We start from the raw sequence: 20,027 nt of genomic DNA on the forward strand, positions 1-20,027 counted from the left end.
TTTATTTTTATCCCTCCCTCTCTAGTGACTCCTGATTGGAGTTCCACATCTTGGGTATAGATATCCCATACGTCACTAGCTCATGGACTCTTGCCAATTACATGAAAGAAAACCTAATTTATGTAAGAATTTACCTGATAAATTCATTTCTTTCATATTGGCAAGAGTCCATGAGGCCCACCCTTTTTATGGTGGTTATGATTTTTTTGTATAAATCACAATTATTTCCAAATTTCTTTGTTGATGCTTTTTACTCCTTTCTTATCACCCCACTTCTTGGCTATTCGTTAAACTGAATTGTGGGTGTGGTGAGGGGTGTATTTATAGGCATTTTGAGGTTTGGGAAACTTTGCCCCTCCTGGTAGGATTGTTTATCCCATACGTCACTAGCTCGTGGACTCTTGCCAATATGAAAGAAATTAATTTATCAAGTAAATTCTTACATAAATTATGTTTTTTCAAAAAACTGTAGAGTTTAAGCTTTGATCTTTAAATTAATCTGTTTCTAATAAAATAAAAAAGCAATACACAAATTTAACCACTAAGGAAAAAACTTCCCTCAGTGCACTATCAGATAATGAGAACATCATAATCAGGCCATCAGACAAAGGAGGGAACGTTGTGGTCCTTAACAGGTCAGATTATATGGCAGAAGCTAAAAGACATTTAGGGGATAAAAGTGTATATATTAAACTTATTGAAAACCCCACAAATAAATTTTTGAAAGAGATTACAGATATCATCAAATACGCACGCTATAATACTATCATAACACTGGCAACAGAGGAAAAATTAATAGTTCAACATTCTGTTACACCTCTTTTCCATCACATTCCCAAAATACACAAAAATCTCCAATGCCCTCCTGGCAGACTGATTATTGCGGGCATTGGGTCATTAAATGAAGCACTGTCCGAACTTGTAGATACTTTTTTGCAGCCATTAGGCTTTCAACTACCAAGTTACATTCAAGATACTACATCTTTTATTAATAAAATAAAAAATGTAAGATGACAATCCAATTATAGACTAATGGCAGTGGATGTCTCTTCACTCTATACTTCCATTGACCATCCAAGAGGAATTACTGCCATTGAGTTTTTTTTATTGACTCTTACTGTAATTTTGAACCTGCAACTAAAATTTTTCTCTTGAGGGCAATTGAATATCTACTAACTCACAACTTTTTTATGTTTCAGACTGAATATTATCTCCAGAGACATGGGGTGGCAATGGGGGCAAAATTTGCCCCATCCTATGCCAACCTGTTCATGGGTTGTTGGAAGCTGTCCCACGTCTTTGGATATATGAATCCCTTTAAGGAAAGAATAATTCAATATTATCGCTATATTGATGACCTTTTTATTCATCCTGGACTGTGACAACAGGGAAACAGATGATTTCTGCAATTATCTAAACTGCAATAACTGTGGAATAGAGTTTAAAGGGGAACACAGTAATAAGAGTGTCAATTTTCTGGACCTCACATTAACTAATGCCCTCTAGTGGTCAAAATGCATTCAGATTAGAAATACGTATGCCCAATGTGGTTTTATTCAAATCAATGCCTCATAGATATATTCGAAATTACGGCTTGAGGATTTTGTATATTTTTTTGTATATTTTTTTGTATGTTCATATGAGTCATTTTTTGTACTATATATGCTAATTTATATACTTTAATATTGAATATATTCATGGGATCTGTTTTAAATCTTTATGCAAGGTTAGGATAGTTCATATTTATATTCATATAAAAATATATCTGAATTGCTTATTACTTTGTCAAATTAAGGGGTATATATTCAGATATGAGTATCCTATCAGGTAATAGCTAATAAAATGTCACAATTGGAATAGCCGTAAATAGGTGACTGAACTGATGCTCAGGTAAGCAGTGAACAAGTGCGCATGTGCACGAAACGCGTCTGCACGAGGATCAGTTCAGCTACCTGATCGATACTGTCATTGCTGGGTTTCATCTTGGATGTTGTTTTACGTCCTTTTTACTTTTTAAAATAAACATTGGATTTTACTTTTTACAAGCGTATGCCTTTGGTCTTTATGCTCACCACACATGGATTTGGATTACACATACCAGTATTCTGACCACTACCCTAATTGTATGTATGTATGTATATGTGTGTATGTGTGTGTATATATATATATATATATATATATATATATATATATAATATCTCTCAAAAGTGAGTACACCCCTCACATTTATGTAAATATTTTATTATATCTTTTCATGTGACAACACTGAAGAAATTACACTTTGCTACAATGTAAAGTATTGAGTGTACAGTCTGTATAGCAGTGTAAATTAGCTGTCCCCTCAAATAACTTAACACACAACCATTAATGTCTAAATGTTGGGCCCAAAGTGTCAATATTTTGTGTGGCCAGCATTATTTTCCAGCACTGCCTTAACCCTCTTGAGGATGGAGTTTACCAGAGCTTCACAGGTTGCCACTGGAGTCCTCTTCCACTCCTCCATGACGACATCCACGGAGCTGGTGGCTGTTAGAGACCTTGCGCTCCCCCACATTCTGTTTGAGGATGCCCCACAGATGCTTAATAGGGTTTAGGTCTGGAGACATGCTTGGCCAGTCCATCACCTTTACCCTCAGCTTCTTTAGCAAGGCAGTGGTCGTCTTGGAGGTGTGTTTGTTTGGGGTTGTTATCATGTTGGAATACTGCCCTGCGGCCCAGTCTCGGAAGGGAGGGGATTATGCTCTGCTTCAGTATGTCACAGTACATGTTGGCATTCATGGTTCCCTCACTGAACTGTAGCTCCCCAATGCCGGCAGCACTCATGCAGGCCCAGACCATGAAACTCCCACCACCTTGCTTGACTGTAGGCAAGACACACTTGCCTTTGTACTTTTCACCTGGTTGTCACGACACACGCTTGACACGATCTGAACCAAATAAGTTTATGTTGGTCTCATCGGACCACAGGACATGGTTCCAGTAATCCATGTCCTTAGTCTGCTTGTCTTCAGCAAACTATTTGCGGACTTTCTTGTGCATCATCGTTAGAAGAGGCTTATTTCTGAGAAGAAAGCCATGCAGACCAATTTGATGCAGTGTGCGGCGTATGGTCTGAGCACTGACAAGCTGACCCCCCCACCCCTTCAACCTCTGCAGCAATGCTGGCAGCACTCATATGTCTATTTCTCAAAGACAACCTCTGGATATGACCATGAGTACATGCACTCAACTTCTTTGGTTGACCATGTCAAGGCCTGTTCTGAGTGGAACCTGTCCTGTGAAACCGCTGTATGGTCTTGCCCACCGAGCTGCAGCTCATTTTCAGGGTCTTGGCAATTTTCTTATAGCCTAGGCCATCTTTATGTAGAGCAACAATTCTTTTTTCAGATCCTCAGAGAGTTCTGTATATGTATGTATGTATGTATGTATGAAAATATTAGGTAACTGAGTGGAAGAGTAGAGGGGAAACATCCAAAGAGGGTAGCGTTTTAGACTGTTATGTTTCTCCTTTCAAAGGGAAGATTGATGAGTTGACCATTGTTATGGAAATTACTGCTTGTTGTCTACAAACAGTGTTTCATTATAACCCTTTCTGTTGGCTGGTAGGACTTTAAACACACACAAAAAGAAGATAGAAGGTTGCTACCTCAGCAACTCACAGCAATTTTTTACTAATTTGAAAAATACAATTAATGCTTTTGATACTCTTTCCAGTTGTTAGGTTTCCTTATCACTTATAATCTTCCTCAAGTTTATTTCTTTCACTGTATATAAAAATAAATACATTTAAATCTATAAGCAAGTTGAGGTTATTGGCATCAAAGGAACACAATATGTGTAAAGTGTAAAACATTTCACACCTTCTTCTATCCCTCTTGTTATGACATTTTGTACATTTCATCCTAAATTATTTTTTTATTTCAGATTGGATTTTGATGATGATGATGATGATGATTCAAACAGTAAATTTCTCAGGTATGTTATTGAAGGAATATTTTTTTATTAATATTTTTTTCTCTTGGATCTTGGTCCAAACTTCAGATATCACTTTTGTTTTATATACTGAACTGTGTTTTCCAATCTGTTTTGTAGGATTTTTCATGGGTACACAGTATCAATAGTGTATATTGTGATGTGTATGACATATAAACGTTGCAGTACATTTGTACATAAAACGTTGCACTGCATTTGTTTTGACAGGTTTTTTTTTTTTGGCCACCCCATCCACATTAAGCCTTGTGCACTGTCACTGTTCTGCTTTAGTAGCTCATACCATTTTTTTCACCACATTTATAAAGACTATCATGCACAGAGTGAACTGGTATGACACAAGTGGATAATGCACCCTCCTAACAAAAGCAAATAGCCTTCCATCCCTATATAACAAAAGATCCATCATCTGCTGACACCAAACTTTTTCTTTTACAAACCTTCCAGTCCATGAACAAAGTTTACTTGAAAATCTTTTTTTCTGTTAAACATAGAAGCATCCTGGAGTACTGTTGCTACCTTTTCTTCAAGGGATATGGACAGTAGATATGTGTATTTGTGGACTTTGTGTCCTAACAAATTAGGAAGAAGGCAGCTGCAAGCCACATTGGGCTCATTTTGGAGCCAGATTTATTATTGTGCAAATCCAGATGTTAGTGTGTTGCATTTTCACAAGAATAAATTTGGCTCCTGAAAAGAGCCGAATGCGGCTTGTCGCTGCCTTCTTCCTGATATGTTACACAAAGTGCACAAACGCACATATCTAGTAGACAGTGATTCCTTGTTGAGAAGACAACATAAAAACTAGAAGAATTGTTAACCATCATTTGCTCTGATGAACTAGAAGAAACCACTTGCTGTTGGTTTAGGAAGTAACTTGGGTGTAACTGGTCACTTTTGAAATTTAGCTTACAAGAACCATTGTTGGCAAATTAAGATGTTGAAACCAATCCAATGAGCCAGCTATTTCATTTGACTAAATCAGTCATAGAAGTATCTGTGATAGTATGTTTGCTAGCTCCCATCAATGAGCTAAACAAATTCTCATAGACATAGTTAATTAACATTTGTGTTAACATTTGAGACCCGGATATATATATATATATATATATATATATATATACACACATATATACACACACACATTTAAGAAAGAAACCTTTAGTAATCAGGTTAAATTTAATAATCCCCCATTTAAAGATAGCATCAGCCTTATAGAGACATACTTCTACATACTTCAATGTGGAAGTGCCTTGTTAAGGGCTGTAAATCACAATCCTAAATTCTGATACAGATTCAATACAGAGCAGTTCCCTCCCTAACCTCTTCGCCTCCAGAACCTTAGAAAAACATAACTTATGGAGTACATTGTAACCCTATGGCTGGTTATGTTGTCAATCTAGGCAACACCTGAAGTTGTTTTTTCTTCTGTTATGTGTGATCAGTCCACGGGTCATCATTACTTCTGGGATATAACTCCTCCCCAACAGGAAATGCAAGAGGATTCACCCAGCAGAGCTGCATATAGCTCCTCCCCTCTACGTCACTCCCAGTCATTCTCTTGCACCCAACGACTAGATAGGATGTGTGAGAGGACTATGGTGATTATACTTAGTTTTTATAACTTCAATCAAAAGTTTGTTATTTTACAATAGCACCGGAGCGTGTTATTGCCTCTCTGGCAGAGTTTGAAGAAGAATCTACCAGAGTTTTTTACTATGATTTTAACCGGAGTAGTTAAGATCATATTGCTGTTTCTCGGCCATCTGAGGGAGGTAAAAGCTTCAGATCAGGGGACAGCGGGCAGATGAATCTGCATTGAGGTATGTAGCAGTTTTTATTTTCTGAATGGAATTGATGAGAAAATCCTGCCATACCGTTATAATGACATGTATGTATACTCTACACTTCAGTATTCTGGGGATGGTACTTCACTGGAATTACTCTGTAAAAAGTACATTAAACCTTTTAATAGGTATTTATTATGTTAAACGTTTTTGCTGGAATGTAGAATCGTTTGCATTTTCTCCAACATAGGTGTGTCCGGTCCACGGCGTCATCCTTACTTGTGGGATATTCTCTTCCCCAACAGGAAATGGCAAAGAGCCCAGCAAAGCTGGTCACATGATCCCTCCTAGGCTCCGCCTACCCCAGTCATTCTCTTTGCCGTTGTACAGGCAACATCTCCACGGAGATGGCTTAGAGTTTTTTAGTGTTTAACTGTAGTTTTTATTATTCAATCAAGAGTTTGTTATTTTGAAATAGTGCTGGTATGTACTATTTACTCAGAAACAGAAAAGAGATGAAGATTTCTGTTTGTATGAGGAAAATGATTTTAGCAACCGTCACTAAAATCCATGGCTGTTCCACACAGGACTGTTGAGAGCAATTAACTTCAGTTGGGGGAACAGTGAGCAGTCTCTTGCTGCTTGAGGTATGACACATTCTAACAAGACGATGTAATGCTGGAAGCTGTCATTTTCCCTCTGGGATCCGGTAAGCCATGTTTATTACGATTGTAAATAAGGGCTTCAAAAAGGGCTTATTAAGACTGTAGACTTTTTTTTTTGGGCTAAATCGATTGATTATTAACACATATTTAGCCTTGAGGAATCATTTTATCTGGGTATTTTGATATAATAATATCGGCAGGCACTGTTTTAGACACCTTATTCTTTAGGGGCTTTCCCAAAGCATAGGCAGAGCCTCATTTTCGCGCCGGTGTTGCGCACTTGTTTTTGAGAGGCATGGCATGCAGTCGCATGTGAGAGGAGCTCTGATACTTAGAAAAGACTTTCTGAAGGCGTCATTTGGTATCCTATTCCCCTTGGGGCTTGGTTGGGTCTCAGCAAAGCAGATACCAGGGACTGTAAAGGGGTTAAAGTTCAAAACGGCTCCGGTTCCGTTATTTTAAGGGTTAAAGCTTCCAAATTTGGTGTGCTATACTTTTAAGGCTTTAAGACACTGTGGTGAAAATTTGGTAAATTTTGAACAATTCCTTCATGTTTTTTCGCATTTGCAGTAATAAAGTGTGTTCAGTTTAAAATTTAAAGTGACAGTAACGGTTTTATTTTAAAACGTTTTTTGTACTTGTTATCAAGTTTATGCCTGTTTAACATGTCTGAACTACCAGATAGACTGTGTTCTGAATGTGGGGAAGCCAGAATTCCTATTCATTTAAATAAATGTGATTTATGTGACAATGACAATGATGCCCAAGATGATTCCTCAAGTGAGGGGAGTAAGCATGGTACTGCATCATTCCCTCCTTCGTCTACACGAGTCTTGCCCACTCAGGAGGCCCCTAGTACATCTAGCGCGCCAATACTCCTTACTATGCAACAATTAATGGCTGTAATGGATAATTCTGTCAAAAACATTTTAGCCAAAATGAACACTTATCAGCGTAAGCGCGACTGCTCTGTTTTAGATACTGAAGAGCATGACGACGCTGAGCATGACGACGCTGATATTAATATTTCTGAAGGGCCCCTAACTCAGTCTGATGGGGCCAGGGAGGTTTTGTCTGAGGGAGAAATTACTGATTCAGGGAACATTTCTCAACAAGCTGAACCTGATGTGATTGCATTTAAATTTAAGTTGGAACATCTCCGCATTCTGCTTAAGGAGGTATTATCCACTCTGGATGATTGTGACAAGTTGGTCATCCCAGAGAAACTATGTAAAATGGACAAGTTCCTAGAGGTGCCGGGGCTCCCAGAAGCTTTTCCTATACCTAAGCGGGTGGCGGACATTGTTAATAAAGAATGGGAAAGGCCCGGTATTCCTTTCGTCCCTCCCCCCATATTTAAAAAATTGTTTCCTATGGTCGACCCCAGAAAGGACTTATGGCAGACAGTCCCCAAGGTCGAGGGAGCGGTTTCCACTTTAAACAAACGCACCACTATACCCATAGAGGATAGTTGTGCTTTCAAAGATCCTATGGATAAAAAATTAGAAGGTTTGCTTAAAAAGATGTTTGTTCAGCAGGGTTACCTTCTACAACCAATTTCATGCATTGTCCCTGTCGCTACAGCCGCATGTTTCTGGTTCGATGAGCTGATAAAGGCGGTCGACAGTGATTCTCCTCCTTATGAGGAGATTAAGGACAGAATCAATGCTCTCAAATTGGCTAATTCTTTCACCCTAGACGCCACTTTGCAATTGGCTAGGTTAGCGGCTAAGAATTCTGGGTTTGCTATTGTGGCGCGCAGAGCGCTTTGGTTGAAATCTTGGTCGGCTGATGCGTCTTCCAAGAACAAGCTACTTAACATTCCTTTCAAGGGGAAAACGCTGTTTGGCCCTGACTTGAAAGAGATTATCTCGGATATCACTGGGGGTAAGGGCCACGCCCTTCCTCAGGATCGGCCTTTCAAGGCAAAAAATAAACCTAATTTTCGTCCCTTTCGTAGAAACGGACCAGCCCAAAGTGCTACGCCCTCTAAGCAAGAGGGTAATACTTCTCAAGCCAAGCCAGCTTGGAGACCAATGCAAGGCTGAAACAAGGGAAAGCAGGCCAAGAAACCTGCCACTGCTACCAAGACAGCATGAAATGTTGGCCCCCGATCCGGGACCGGATCTGGTGGGGGGCAGACTTTCTCTCTTCGCTCAGGCTTGGCCAAGAGATGTTCTGGATCCTTGGGCGCTAGAAATAGTCTCCCAAGGTTATCTTCTGGAATTCAAGGGACTTCCCCCAAGGGGGAGGTTCCACAGGTCTCAGTTGTCTTCAGACCACATAAAAAGACAGGCATTCTTACATTGTGTAGAAGACCTGTTAAAAATGGGAGTGATTCATCCCGTTCCATTAAGAGAACAAGGGATGGGGTTCTACTCAAATCTGTTTATAGTTCCCAAAAAAGAGGGAACGTTCAGACCAATCTTAGATCTCAAGATCTTAAACAAGTTTCTCAAGGTTCCATCGTTCAAGATGGAAACCATTCGAACTATTCTTCCTTCCATCCAGGAAGGTCAATTCATGACCACGGTGGATTTAAAGGATGCGTATCTACATATTCCTATCCACAAGGAACATCATCGGTTCCTGAGGTTCGCATTCCTGGACAAACATTACCAGTTCGTGGCGCTTCCTTTCGGATTAGCCACTGCTCCAAGGATTTTCACAAAGGTACTAGGGTCCCTTCTAGCTGTGCTAAGACCAAGGGGCATTGCTGTAGTACCTTACTTGGACGACATTCTGATTCAAGCGTCGTCCCTTCCTCAAGCAAAGGCTCACACGGACATTGTCCTGGCCTTTCTCAGATCTCACGGATGGAAAGTGAACGTGGAAAAGAGTTCTCTATCTCCGTCAACAAGGGTTCCCTTCTTGGGAACAATAATAGACTCCTTAGAAATGAGGATTTTTCTGACAGAGGCCAGAAAAACAAAACTTCTAGACTCTTGTCGGATACTCCATTCCGTTCCTCTTCCTTCCATAGCTCAGTGCATGGAAGTGATCGGGTTGATGGTAGCGGCAATGGACATAGTTCCTTTTGCACGCATTCATCTAAGACCATTACAACTGTGCATGCTCAGTCAGTGGAATGGGGACTATACAGACTTGTCTCCGAAGATACAAGTAAATCAGAGGACCAGAGACTCACTCCGTTGGTGGCTGTCCCTGGACAACCTGTCACGAGGGATGACATTCCGCAGACCAGAGTGGGTCATTGTCACGACCGACGCCAGTCTGATGGGCTGGGGCGCGGTCTGGGGATCCCTGAAAGCTCAGGGTCTTTGGTCTCGGGAAGAATCTCTTCTACCGATAAATATTCTGGAACTGAGAGCGATATTCAATGCTCTCAAGGCTTGGCCTCAGCTAGCGAGGGCCAAGTTCATACGGTTTCAATCAGACAACATGACAACTGTTGCGTACATCAACCATCAGGGGGGAACAAGGAGTTCCCTGGCGATGGAAGAAGTGACCAAAATCATTCTATGGGCGGAGTCTCACTCCTGCCACCTGTCTGCTATCCACATCCCAGGAGTGGAAAATTGGGAAGCGGATTTTCTGAGTCGTCAGACATTGCATCCGGGGGAGTGGGAACTCCATCCGGAAATCTTTGCCCAAGTCACTCAGCTGTGGGGCATTCCAGACATGGATCTGATGGCCTCTCGTCAGAACTTCAAAGTTCCTTGCTACGGGTCCAGATCCAGGGATCCCAAGGCGGCTCTAGTGGATGCACTAGTAGCACCTTGGACCTTCAAACTAGCTTATGTGTTCCCGCCGTTTCCTCTCATCCCCAGGCTGGTAGCCAGGATCAATCAGGAGAGGGCGTCGGTGATCTTGATAGCTCCTGCGTGGCCACGCAGGACTTGGTACGCAGATCTGGTGAATATGTCATCGGCTCCTCCTTGGAAGCTACCTTTGAGACGAGACCTTCTTGTTCAGGGTCCGTTCGAACATCCGAATCTGGTTTCACTCCAGCTGACTGCTTGGAGATTGAACGCTTGATCTTATCGAAGCGAGGATTCTCAGATTCTGTTATCGATACTCTTGTTCAGGCCAGAAAGCCTGTAACTAGAAAGATTTACCACAAAATTTGGAAAAAATATATCTGTTGGTGTGAATCTAAAGTATTCCCTTGGGACAAGGTTAAGATTCCTAGGATTCTATCCTTCCTTCAAGAAGGATTGGAAAAAGGATTATCTGCAAGTTCCCTGAAGGGACAGATTTCTGCCTTGTCTGTGTTACTTCACAAAAAGCTGGCCGCTGTGCCAGATGTTCAAGCCTTTGTTCAGGCTCTGGTTAGAATTAAGCCTGTTTACAAACCTTTGACTCCTCCTTGGAGTCTCAATTTAGTTCTTTCAGTTCTTCAGGGGGTTCCGTTTGAACCCTTGCATTCCGTTGATATTAAGTTATTATCTTGGAAAGTTTTGTTTTTAGTTGCAATTTCTTCTGCTAGAAGAGTTTCAGAATTATCTGCTCTGCAGTGTTCTCCTCCTTATCTGGTGTTCCATGCAGATAAGGTGGTTTTACGTACTAAACCTGGTTTTCTTCCAAAAGTTGTTTCTAACAAAAACATTAACCAGGAGATTATCGTACCTTCTCTGTGTCCGAAACCAGTTTCAAAGAAGGAACGTTTGTTGCACAATTTGGATGTTGTTCGCGCTCTAAAATTCTATTTAGATGCTACAAAGGATTTTAGACAAACATCTTCCTTGTTTGTTGTTTATTCTGGTAAAAGGAGAGGTCAAAAAGCAACTTCTACCTCTCTCTCTTTTTGGATTAAAAGCATCATCAGATTGGCTTACGAGACTGCCGGACGGCAGCCTCCCGAAAGAATCACAGCTCATTCCACTAGGGCTGTGGCTTCCACATGGGCCTTCAAGAACGAGGCTTCTGTTGATCAGATATGTAGGGCAGCGACTTGGTCTTCACTGCACACTTTTACCAAATTTTACAAGTTTGATACTTTTGCTTCTTCTGAGGCTATTTTTGGGAGAAAGGTTTTGCAAGCCGTGGTGCCTTCCATTTAGGTGACCTGATTTGCTCCCTCCCTTCATCCGTGTCCTAAAGCTTTGGTATTGGTTCCCACAAGTAAGGATGACGCCGTGGACCGGACACACCTATGTTGGAGAAAACAGAATTTATGTTTACCTGATAAATTACTTTCTCCAACGGTGTGTCCGGTCCACGGCCCGCCCTGGTTTTTTTAATCAGGTCTGATAATTTATTTTCTTTAACTACAGTCACCACGGTACCATATGGTTTCTCCTATGCAAATATTCCTCCTTAACGTCGGTCGAATGACTGGGGTAGGCGGAGCCTAGGAGGGATCATGTGACCAGCTTTGCTGGGCTCTTTGCCATTTCCTGTTGGGGAAGAGAATATCCCACAAGTAAGGATGACGCCGTGGACCGGACACACCGTTGGAGAAAGTAATTTATCAGGTAAACATAAATTCTGTTTTCTGAGGTACTGAGTGAATAAATGTTTGGGCATTATTTTTCCACTTGGCAGTTGCTTGTTTTAATTGTGACAGTTTCGTTTCTCTCTCACTGCTGTGTGTGAGGGGGAGGGGCCGTTTTTGGCGCTCTTTGCTACGCATCAAAAATTTCCAGTCAGTTACTCTTGTATTTCCTGCATGATCCGGTTCATCTCTAACAGAACTCAGGGGTCTTCAAACTTCTTTGAAGGGAGGTAGATTCTCTCAGCAGAGCTGTGAGACTTATATATTGACTGTGATTAAAAACGTTGCTCTCTTATTTTTACGTTTCAAATTTAATTATTGTTACTTTACTAATGGGAACAAACCTTTGCTAAAAGTTGTGTTGTTTTCAAGGATTGATGCTATAACAGTTTTTCAGTTCATTATTTCAACTGTCATTTAATCGTTTAGTGCTTCTTTGAGGCACAGTACGTTTTTATTAAATAAGATTGTAACCAAGTTGCAAGTTTATTTGCTAGTGTGTTAAACATGTCTGATTCAGAGGAAGATACCTGTGTCATTTGTTCCAATGCCAAGGTGGAGCCCAATAGAAATTTATGTACTAACTGTATTGATGCTACTTTAAATAAAAGCCAATCTGTACAAATTGAACAAATTTCACCAAACAGCGAGGGGAGAGTTATGCCGACTAACTCGCCTCACGTGTCAGTACCTGCATCTCCCGCCCGGGAGGTGCGTGATATTGTGACGCCTAGTACATCTGGGCGGCCATTACAGATAACATTACAAGATATGGCTACTGTTATGACTGAAGTTTTGGCTAAATTACCAGAACTAAGGGGCAAGCGTGATCACTCTGGGGTGAGAACAGAGTGCGCTGATAATACTAGAGCCATGTCTGATACTGCGTCACTGCTTGCAGAGCATGAGGACGGAGAGCTTCATTCTGTGGGTGACGGTTCTGATCCAAACAGATTGGATTCAGATATTTCAAATTTTAAATTTAAATTGGAGAACCTCCGTGTATTACTAGGGGAGGTTTTAGCGGCTCTTAATGATTGTAACACTGTTGCAATACCAGAGAAATTGTGTAGGTTGGATAAATACTTTGCGGTACCAGCGAGTACTGACGTTTTTCCTATACCTAAGAGACTAACTGAAATTGTTACTAAGGAGTGGGATAGACCCGGTGTGCCGTTCTCACCCCCTCCAATATTTAGAAAGATGTTTCCAATAGACGCCACCACACGGGACTTATGGCAAACGGTCCCTAAGGTGGAGGGAGCAGTTTCTACTTTAGCTAAGCGTACCACTATCCCGGTGGAGGATAGCTGTGCCTTTTCAGATCCAATGGATAAAAAATTAGAGGGTTACCTTAAGAAAATGTTTGTTCAACAAGGTTTTATATTGCAACCCCTTGCATGCATCGCGCCGATTACGGCTGCGGCAGCATTTTGGATGGAGTCTCTGGAAGAGAACCTTAGTTCAGCTACGCTGGACGACATTACGGACAGGCTTAGAGTCCTTAAACTAGCTAATTCATTCATTTCGGAGGCCGTAGTACATTTAACCAAACTTACGGCTAAGAACTCAGGATTCGCCATTCAGGCACGTAGGGCGCTGTGGCTAAAATCCTGGTCAGCTGATGTAACTTCTAAGTCCAAATTACTTAATATACCTTTCAAAGGGCAAACTTTATTTGGGCCCGGTTTGAAAGAAATTATCGCTGACATTACAGGAGGTAAGGGCCACGCCCTGCCTCAAGACAAAGCCAAAGCTAAGGCTAGACAGTCTAATTTTCGTCCCTTTCGGAATTTCAAAGCAGGAGCAGCACCAACTTCCACTGCACCAAGACAGGAAGGAGCCGTTACTCGTTACAGACAAGGCTGGAAACCTAACCAGTCCTGGAACAAGGGCAAGCAGGCCAGGAAACCTGCTGCTGCCCCTAAGACAGCATGAATCGAGGGCCCCCGATCCGGGACCGGATCTAGTGGGGGGCAGACTCTCTCTCTTCGCCCAGGCTTGGGCAAGAGATGTTCAGGATCCCTGGGCGCTAGAGATCATATCTCAGGGATACCTTCTAGACTTCAAATTCTCTCCCCCAAGAGGGAGATTTCATCTGTCAAGGTTGTCAACAAACCAGATAAAGAAAGAAGCGTTTCTACGCTGTGTACAAGATCTGTTATTAATGGGAGTGATCCATCCGGTTCCGCGGTCGGAACAGGGACAAGGGTTTTACTCAAACCTGTTTGTGGTTCCCAAAAAAGAGGGAACTTTCAGGCCAATCTTGGATTTAAAGATCCTAAACAAATTCCTAAGAGTTCCATCGTTCAAAATGGAAACTATTCGGACAATCTTACCCATGATCCAAAAGGGTCAGTACATGACCACAGTGGATTTAAAGGATGCTTACCTTCACATACCGATTCACAAAGATCATTACCGGTATCTAAGGTTTGCCTTCTTAGACAGGCATTACCAGTTTGTAGCTCTTCCATTCGGATTGGCTACGGCTCCAAGAATCTTCACAAAGGTTCTGGGTGCCCTTCTGGCGGTACTAAGACCGCGAGGAATTTCGGTAGCTCCGTACCTAGACGACATTCTGATACAAGCTTCAAGCTTTCAAACTGCCAAGTCTCATACAGAGTTAGTTCTGGCATTTCTAAGGTCGCATGGATGGAAAGTGAACGAAAAGAAGAGTTCTCTCCTTCCTCTCACAAGAGTTCCATTCTTGGGGACTCTTATAGATTCTGTAGAAATGAAGATTTATCTGACAGAAGACAGATTAACAAAGCTTCTAAATGCATGCCGTGTCCTTCATTCCATTCAACTCCCGTCAGTAGCTCAATGCATGGAGGTGATCGGCTTAATGGTAGCAGCAATGGACATAGTACCCTTTGCACGTCTACATCTCAGACCGCTGCAATTGTGCATGCTGAGTCAGTGGAATGGGGATTACTCAGACTTGTCCCCTACTCTGAATCTGGATCAAGAGACCAGAAACTCTCTTCTATGGTGGCTTTCTCGGCCACATCTGTCCAGGGGGATGCCATTCAGCAGGCCGGACTGGACAATTGTAACAACAGACGCCAGCCTACTAGGTTGGGGCGCTGTCTGGAATTCTCTGAAGGCTCAGGGACAATGGAATCAGGAGGAAAGTCTCCTACCAATAAACATTCTGGAATTGAGAGCAGTTCTCAATGCCCTTCTGGCTTGGCCCCAGTTAAAAACTCGGGGGTTCATCAGGTTTCAGTCGGACAACATCACGACTGTAGCTTACATCAACCATCAAGGAGGGACAAGAAGCTCCCTAGCAATGATGGAAGTATCAAAGATAATTCGCTGGGCAGAGTCTCACTCTAGCCACCTGTCAGCAATCCACATCCCGGGAGTGGAGAACTGGGAGGCGGATTTCTTGAGTCGCCAGACTTTTCATCCGGGGGAGTGGGAACTTCATCCGGAGGTCTTTGCCCAAATACTTCGACGTTGGGGCAAACCAGAGATAGATCTCATGGCGTCTCGCCAGAACGCCAAACTTCCTCGCTACGGGTCCAGATCCAGGGATCCGGGAGCGGTTCTGATAGATGCTTTGACAGCACCTTGGAACTTCGGGATGGCTTATGTGTTTCCACCCTTCCCGCTGCTTCCTCGATTGATTGCCAAAATCAAACAGGAGAGAGCATCAGTGATTCTAATAGCGCCTGCATGGCCACGCAGGACTTGGTATGCAGATCTAGTGGACATGTCATCCTGTCCGCCTTGGTCTCTACCTCTAAGACAGGACCTTCTGATACAGGGTCCATTCAAACATCAAAATCTAACTTCTCTGAAGCTGACTGCTTGGAAATTGAACGCTTGATTTTATCAAAACGTGGTTTTTCTGAGTCGGTTATTGATACCCTGATACAGGCTAGGAAGCCTGTTACCAGAAGGATTTACCATAAGATATGGCGTAGATACCTATACTGGTGCGAATCCAAAGGTTACTCCTGGAGTAAGGTTAGGATTCCTAGGATATTGTCCTTTCTACAAGAAGGTTTAGAAAAGGGTTTATCGGCTACAGGCGTCTGTCAGAAAATCCAGACGTCCAGGCTTTTTGTCAGGCTTTAGCTAGAATCAAGCCTGTGTTTAAAACTGTTGCTCCGCCATGGAGTTTAAACCTTGTTCTTAACGTTCTACAAGGAGTTCCGTTTGAACCCCTTCATTCCATTGATATAAAGTTGTTATCTTGGAAAGTGTTATTTTTAATGGCTATTTCTTCGGCTCGGAGAGTCTCTGAGTTATCAGCTTTACATTGTGATTCTCCTTATCTGATTTTTCATTCAGATAAGGTAGTTCTGCGTACTAAACCTGGGTTCTTACCTAAGGTAGTCACTAACAGGAACATCAATCAAGAGATCGTGGTTCCTTCCCTGTGCCCGAATCCTTCTTCAAAGAAGGAACGTCTTCTACACAATCTGGATGTAGTTCGTGCCCTCAAGTTCTACTTGCAGGCAACTAAGGATTTTCGACAAACGTCTTCCCTGTTTGTCGTGTACTCTGGTCAGAGGAGAGGTCATAAGGCTTCGGCTACCTCTCTCTCCTTCTGGCTTCGTAGCATAATTCGTTTAGCCTATGAGACTGCTGGACAGCAGCCTCCTGAAAGAATTACAGCTCATTCTACTAGAGCTGTGGCTTCCACTTGGGCCTTTAAGAATGAGGCCTCTGTTGAACAGATTTGCAAGGCTGCAATTTGGTCTTCGCTTCATACTTTTTCCAAATTTTACAAATTTGACACTTTTGCTTCTTCGGAGGCTATTTTTGGGAGAAAGGTTCTTCAGGCAGTGGTTCCTTCTGTATAATGAGCCTGCCTATCCCTCCCGTCATCCGTGTACTTTTGCTTTGGTATTGGTATCCCAGAAGTAATGATGACCCGTGGACTGATCACACATAACAGAAGAAAACATAATTTATGCTTACCTGATAAATTCCTTTCTTCTGTTGTGTGATCAGTCCACGGCCCGCCCTGTTTTTTTAAGGCAGGTAAATATTTTTTAAATTATACTCCAGTCACCACTTCACCCTTGGTTTCTCCTTTCTCGTTGATTCTTGGTCGAATGACTGGGAGTGACGTAGAGGGGAGGAGCTATATGCAGCTCTGCTGGGTGAATCCTCTTGCATTTCCTGTTGGGGAGGAGTTATATCCCAGAAGTAATGATGACCCGTGGACTGATCACACAACAGAAGAAAGGAATTTATCAGGTAAGCATAAATTATGTTTTTTTGCTTTTTTTTTGTTTGTTTTTGCTTCCCACATTTAATTAGCACCTAGGTTGGCTTATTGAAGGAACTGACATAAGTATGGAAAGTGAAATGGTTAGGCAGTAAGGATATATGGTGAAAATGCGTTTAGTTGTGATCTTTTCTCTCCTTCAGGGCCCACTGTCACAGGGCTCTAGCTCTCTTTTCAGACTGTGCTATTAAATTCTGCAGTTCACTCAAGATAGCTCCAGGAAATCACTGACTTTTATGTTCTCACTGTCATGCTTGCTTGTCTTATTTGGCACATGCAATTCCCACTAATAGACCACCGCAACACTTTGCGTATTTAACTGTGTGGCGGGGGGCAGTTCATGAACACAAAGGGGACAAGGCTGGGGGTACAGAACCCGAAATTGTATGTGCTAGGATAAAATTTAAAGGTGCCAGTAGCGTACAGACATTTGAGATGCTTCCAACTTTTTGGCAACAGTTTGGGTAAAGTCTTCTCTTGTTCCAGCATAACTTTGCCACTGCTTAAAATCCATGAAGATGTAGTTTAACAAGTTTGGTGTGGAGGAATTTCATTGTCCTGCACAGAACCCTGACCTCAACCCAATTAAACACCTTTGGAATGAATTAGAACACCAATAGTGAGCCAAACTTTATTTTCCAACATCAGTGCCTGACCTCACAAATGCTTTTATGGCTGAATGGGTGCAAATTCCCACAGACACAGTTAAATATCTTGTTAAAAGCCTTCCTAGAAGGGTTGCTTCTGCTATAGCTGCAACAGGGAAGGCCAACATTGTATTAAAGGGACACTAAACACTTTTTATGCACCTCCCTCTAACCATGGTTACTGCCATTATGGAACATAGGTTACACCGCAGTTATCTGAAGGAGAGTTGCTGCACATGTGCAATCAGGCTAGCACTGTAAAGTAGAGAAATATAGATTTGAACATGGCAGCACTAGTGATTAGAGGGGGTTGGGGATCTCCTCAATACTATATACAATGCATTTATTGTTTAATGTCCTTTTAATGCCCATGGTTTTGGAAAGGGATGTCAATCAAGCTCTTCTAGGTGTGATGGTCAGATGGCCATATATACTTTGGGCCATATTGTGTGTGTGAATATCTATATAATCTTATCCACTTTTTCTTCTCTTCTCCTCCTCCTCCATTCGGTCTTCTTCTCTTCTATCCTCTCTATAAATAAATTAATAAAAATAAAGGCATGCCTTGGGTAAGCCTTTTTAAATTAAGTTACACAGTGAAATTATAAAAAAGAGAAAAGAATGAAAGGTGACCCTTATCCAGCACAAACTCATACACTTCAAATCGAATATCTAGTGGGGTGGTTGATAAATAAGAGAGAGTCCAACAAACTAAACAATCTCGCAAGTTTATTAGTATCAAAAACACTATAAAAAAGAAAAAGTTAAAATATTATTGTCACTATTAGGACAGCATAAAATAAATAAATAGATCCCTAAAGCAATTGCTAACACTGATGATTAATATCCTTCACTGCTCTGTTTGTGTAGGGAACAGTTGGAAAAGTTTCTACATCTCAACGGCTTCATAATCCAAATTGCCAGTGTACACACTATTATCAGCCTCTATAGAGGAAAGAAGCAAAATAGTAAGCTTCTGCTGTTAGTATGCAAAGCGAAAGCAACGAATTAACAAAGTCACACCAAGTGTTATTCACAGAATCATTGTTGGCAAGCAACTGACTTGTATGGGCCACATACAACACTGCCCTTTGGTTTAAATCATGTGTATATCTTAGCAGATATGTGTACATATGTAAATTAATTAAATTAATATAAATATCTGAATTCTTTTTATTAGTTAATATCTATGAACATATTGGAATATATTTGTAATACCAGGATATGAAACAATATTATACACTTTTAAAAACATTTAAGATATGCTATACTTCTCACAAGGCTCATAAAAGTTTGTCTTTAAAACCAGCCTTATTTACAAATAGCCTTTCATTCAATTAACACAATGGGATTCTAAGTAAAATACTCAGCTATTTACCCACGCTTTACTCTAACACAATTCTACTTTAAAATATCAAAATTTTCACAGATAATTTACTTAGCATCAATGATATATGTTTAACAATATACAGGCTATGAAATACTAACTTGAAATACAAACTATTTCTTTAAATCTGCTACATACAGCAATAATGAATGTTTACTTTAAATGTTTGCATACAAAAAGGCAAGCTAAGAGCTATTTAAGGCTATGAAATACAGTTTAAAAACACAATTTGCTCTTTTCAATTTACCACAATATTTTAATACATTACCAGGATGAACACCAATCGATATCTAATATCCTTCAGCAGGTTTGATCTCACCTCAGAAATACCAATAAGTATATTTTGCATTCAATGAGAAAAGGATAGATCAGCTTTGCCAAAGTAAAATGGTATCTCACACCCAGCACACCAGTTATAAGTTAGTCAGCAGAATCTCTCTGTCCTGTTTCTCTCTCTTGCATTAACTTATATAAGTTCCCATCACTGGTGAGGATAATGGGCGGCCCTTCGAAACCTTGTCCCTGCTATTGGTTCACCTTGTGAATGTACGTTGCCAAGGAGATGCATTCTTGCAACAACCAATCGTCTCCTGGCTACAATATCTGTATCGCAACACTGGACCTTGTCCATCGGGGGCAGCGTGACAAACAAACACAGCAATACATTTATTAACCAACATTTTAAACAACTCATTATTTCTATGAAATGGTTTTCTTTCATGTAATTAGCAAGAGTCCATGAGCTAGTGACGTATGGGATATACATTCCTACCAGGAGGGGCAAAGTTTCCCAAACCTCAAAATGCCTACAAATACACCCCTCACCACACCCACAAATCAGT

The 20,027-nt window shown here is 41.3% G+C and overlaps 1 protein-coding gene across 1 annotated transcript in view; it reads left to right on the forward strand.

Annotated features, from left to right (window-relative positions):
* ARNT (aryl hydrocarbon receptor nuclear translocator) overlaps positions 1–20,027 on the forward strand; it is a 382,463-nt gene that overhangs the window by 89,191 nt on the left and 273,245 nt on the right. The window contains exon 3 of the mRNA XM_053705500.1: positions 3,925–3,975. Within this exon, the coding sequence (XP_053561475.1) occupies positions 3,925–3,975 (51 nt within the window). The remainder of the gene's footprint in view (positions 1–3,924; positions 3,976–20,027) is intronic.

Source organism: Bombina bombina, chromosome 1 (genome assembly GCF_027579735.1).
Source record: "Bombina bombina isolate aBomBom1 chromosome 1, aBomBom1.pri, whole genome shotgun sequence".
Taxonomy (NCBI): Eukaryota; Metazoa; Chordata; class Amphibia; order Anura; family Bombinatoridae; genus Bombina; species Bombina bombina.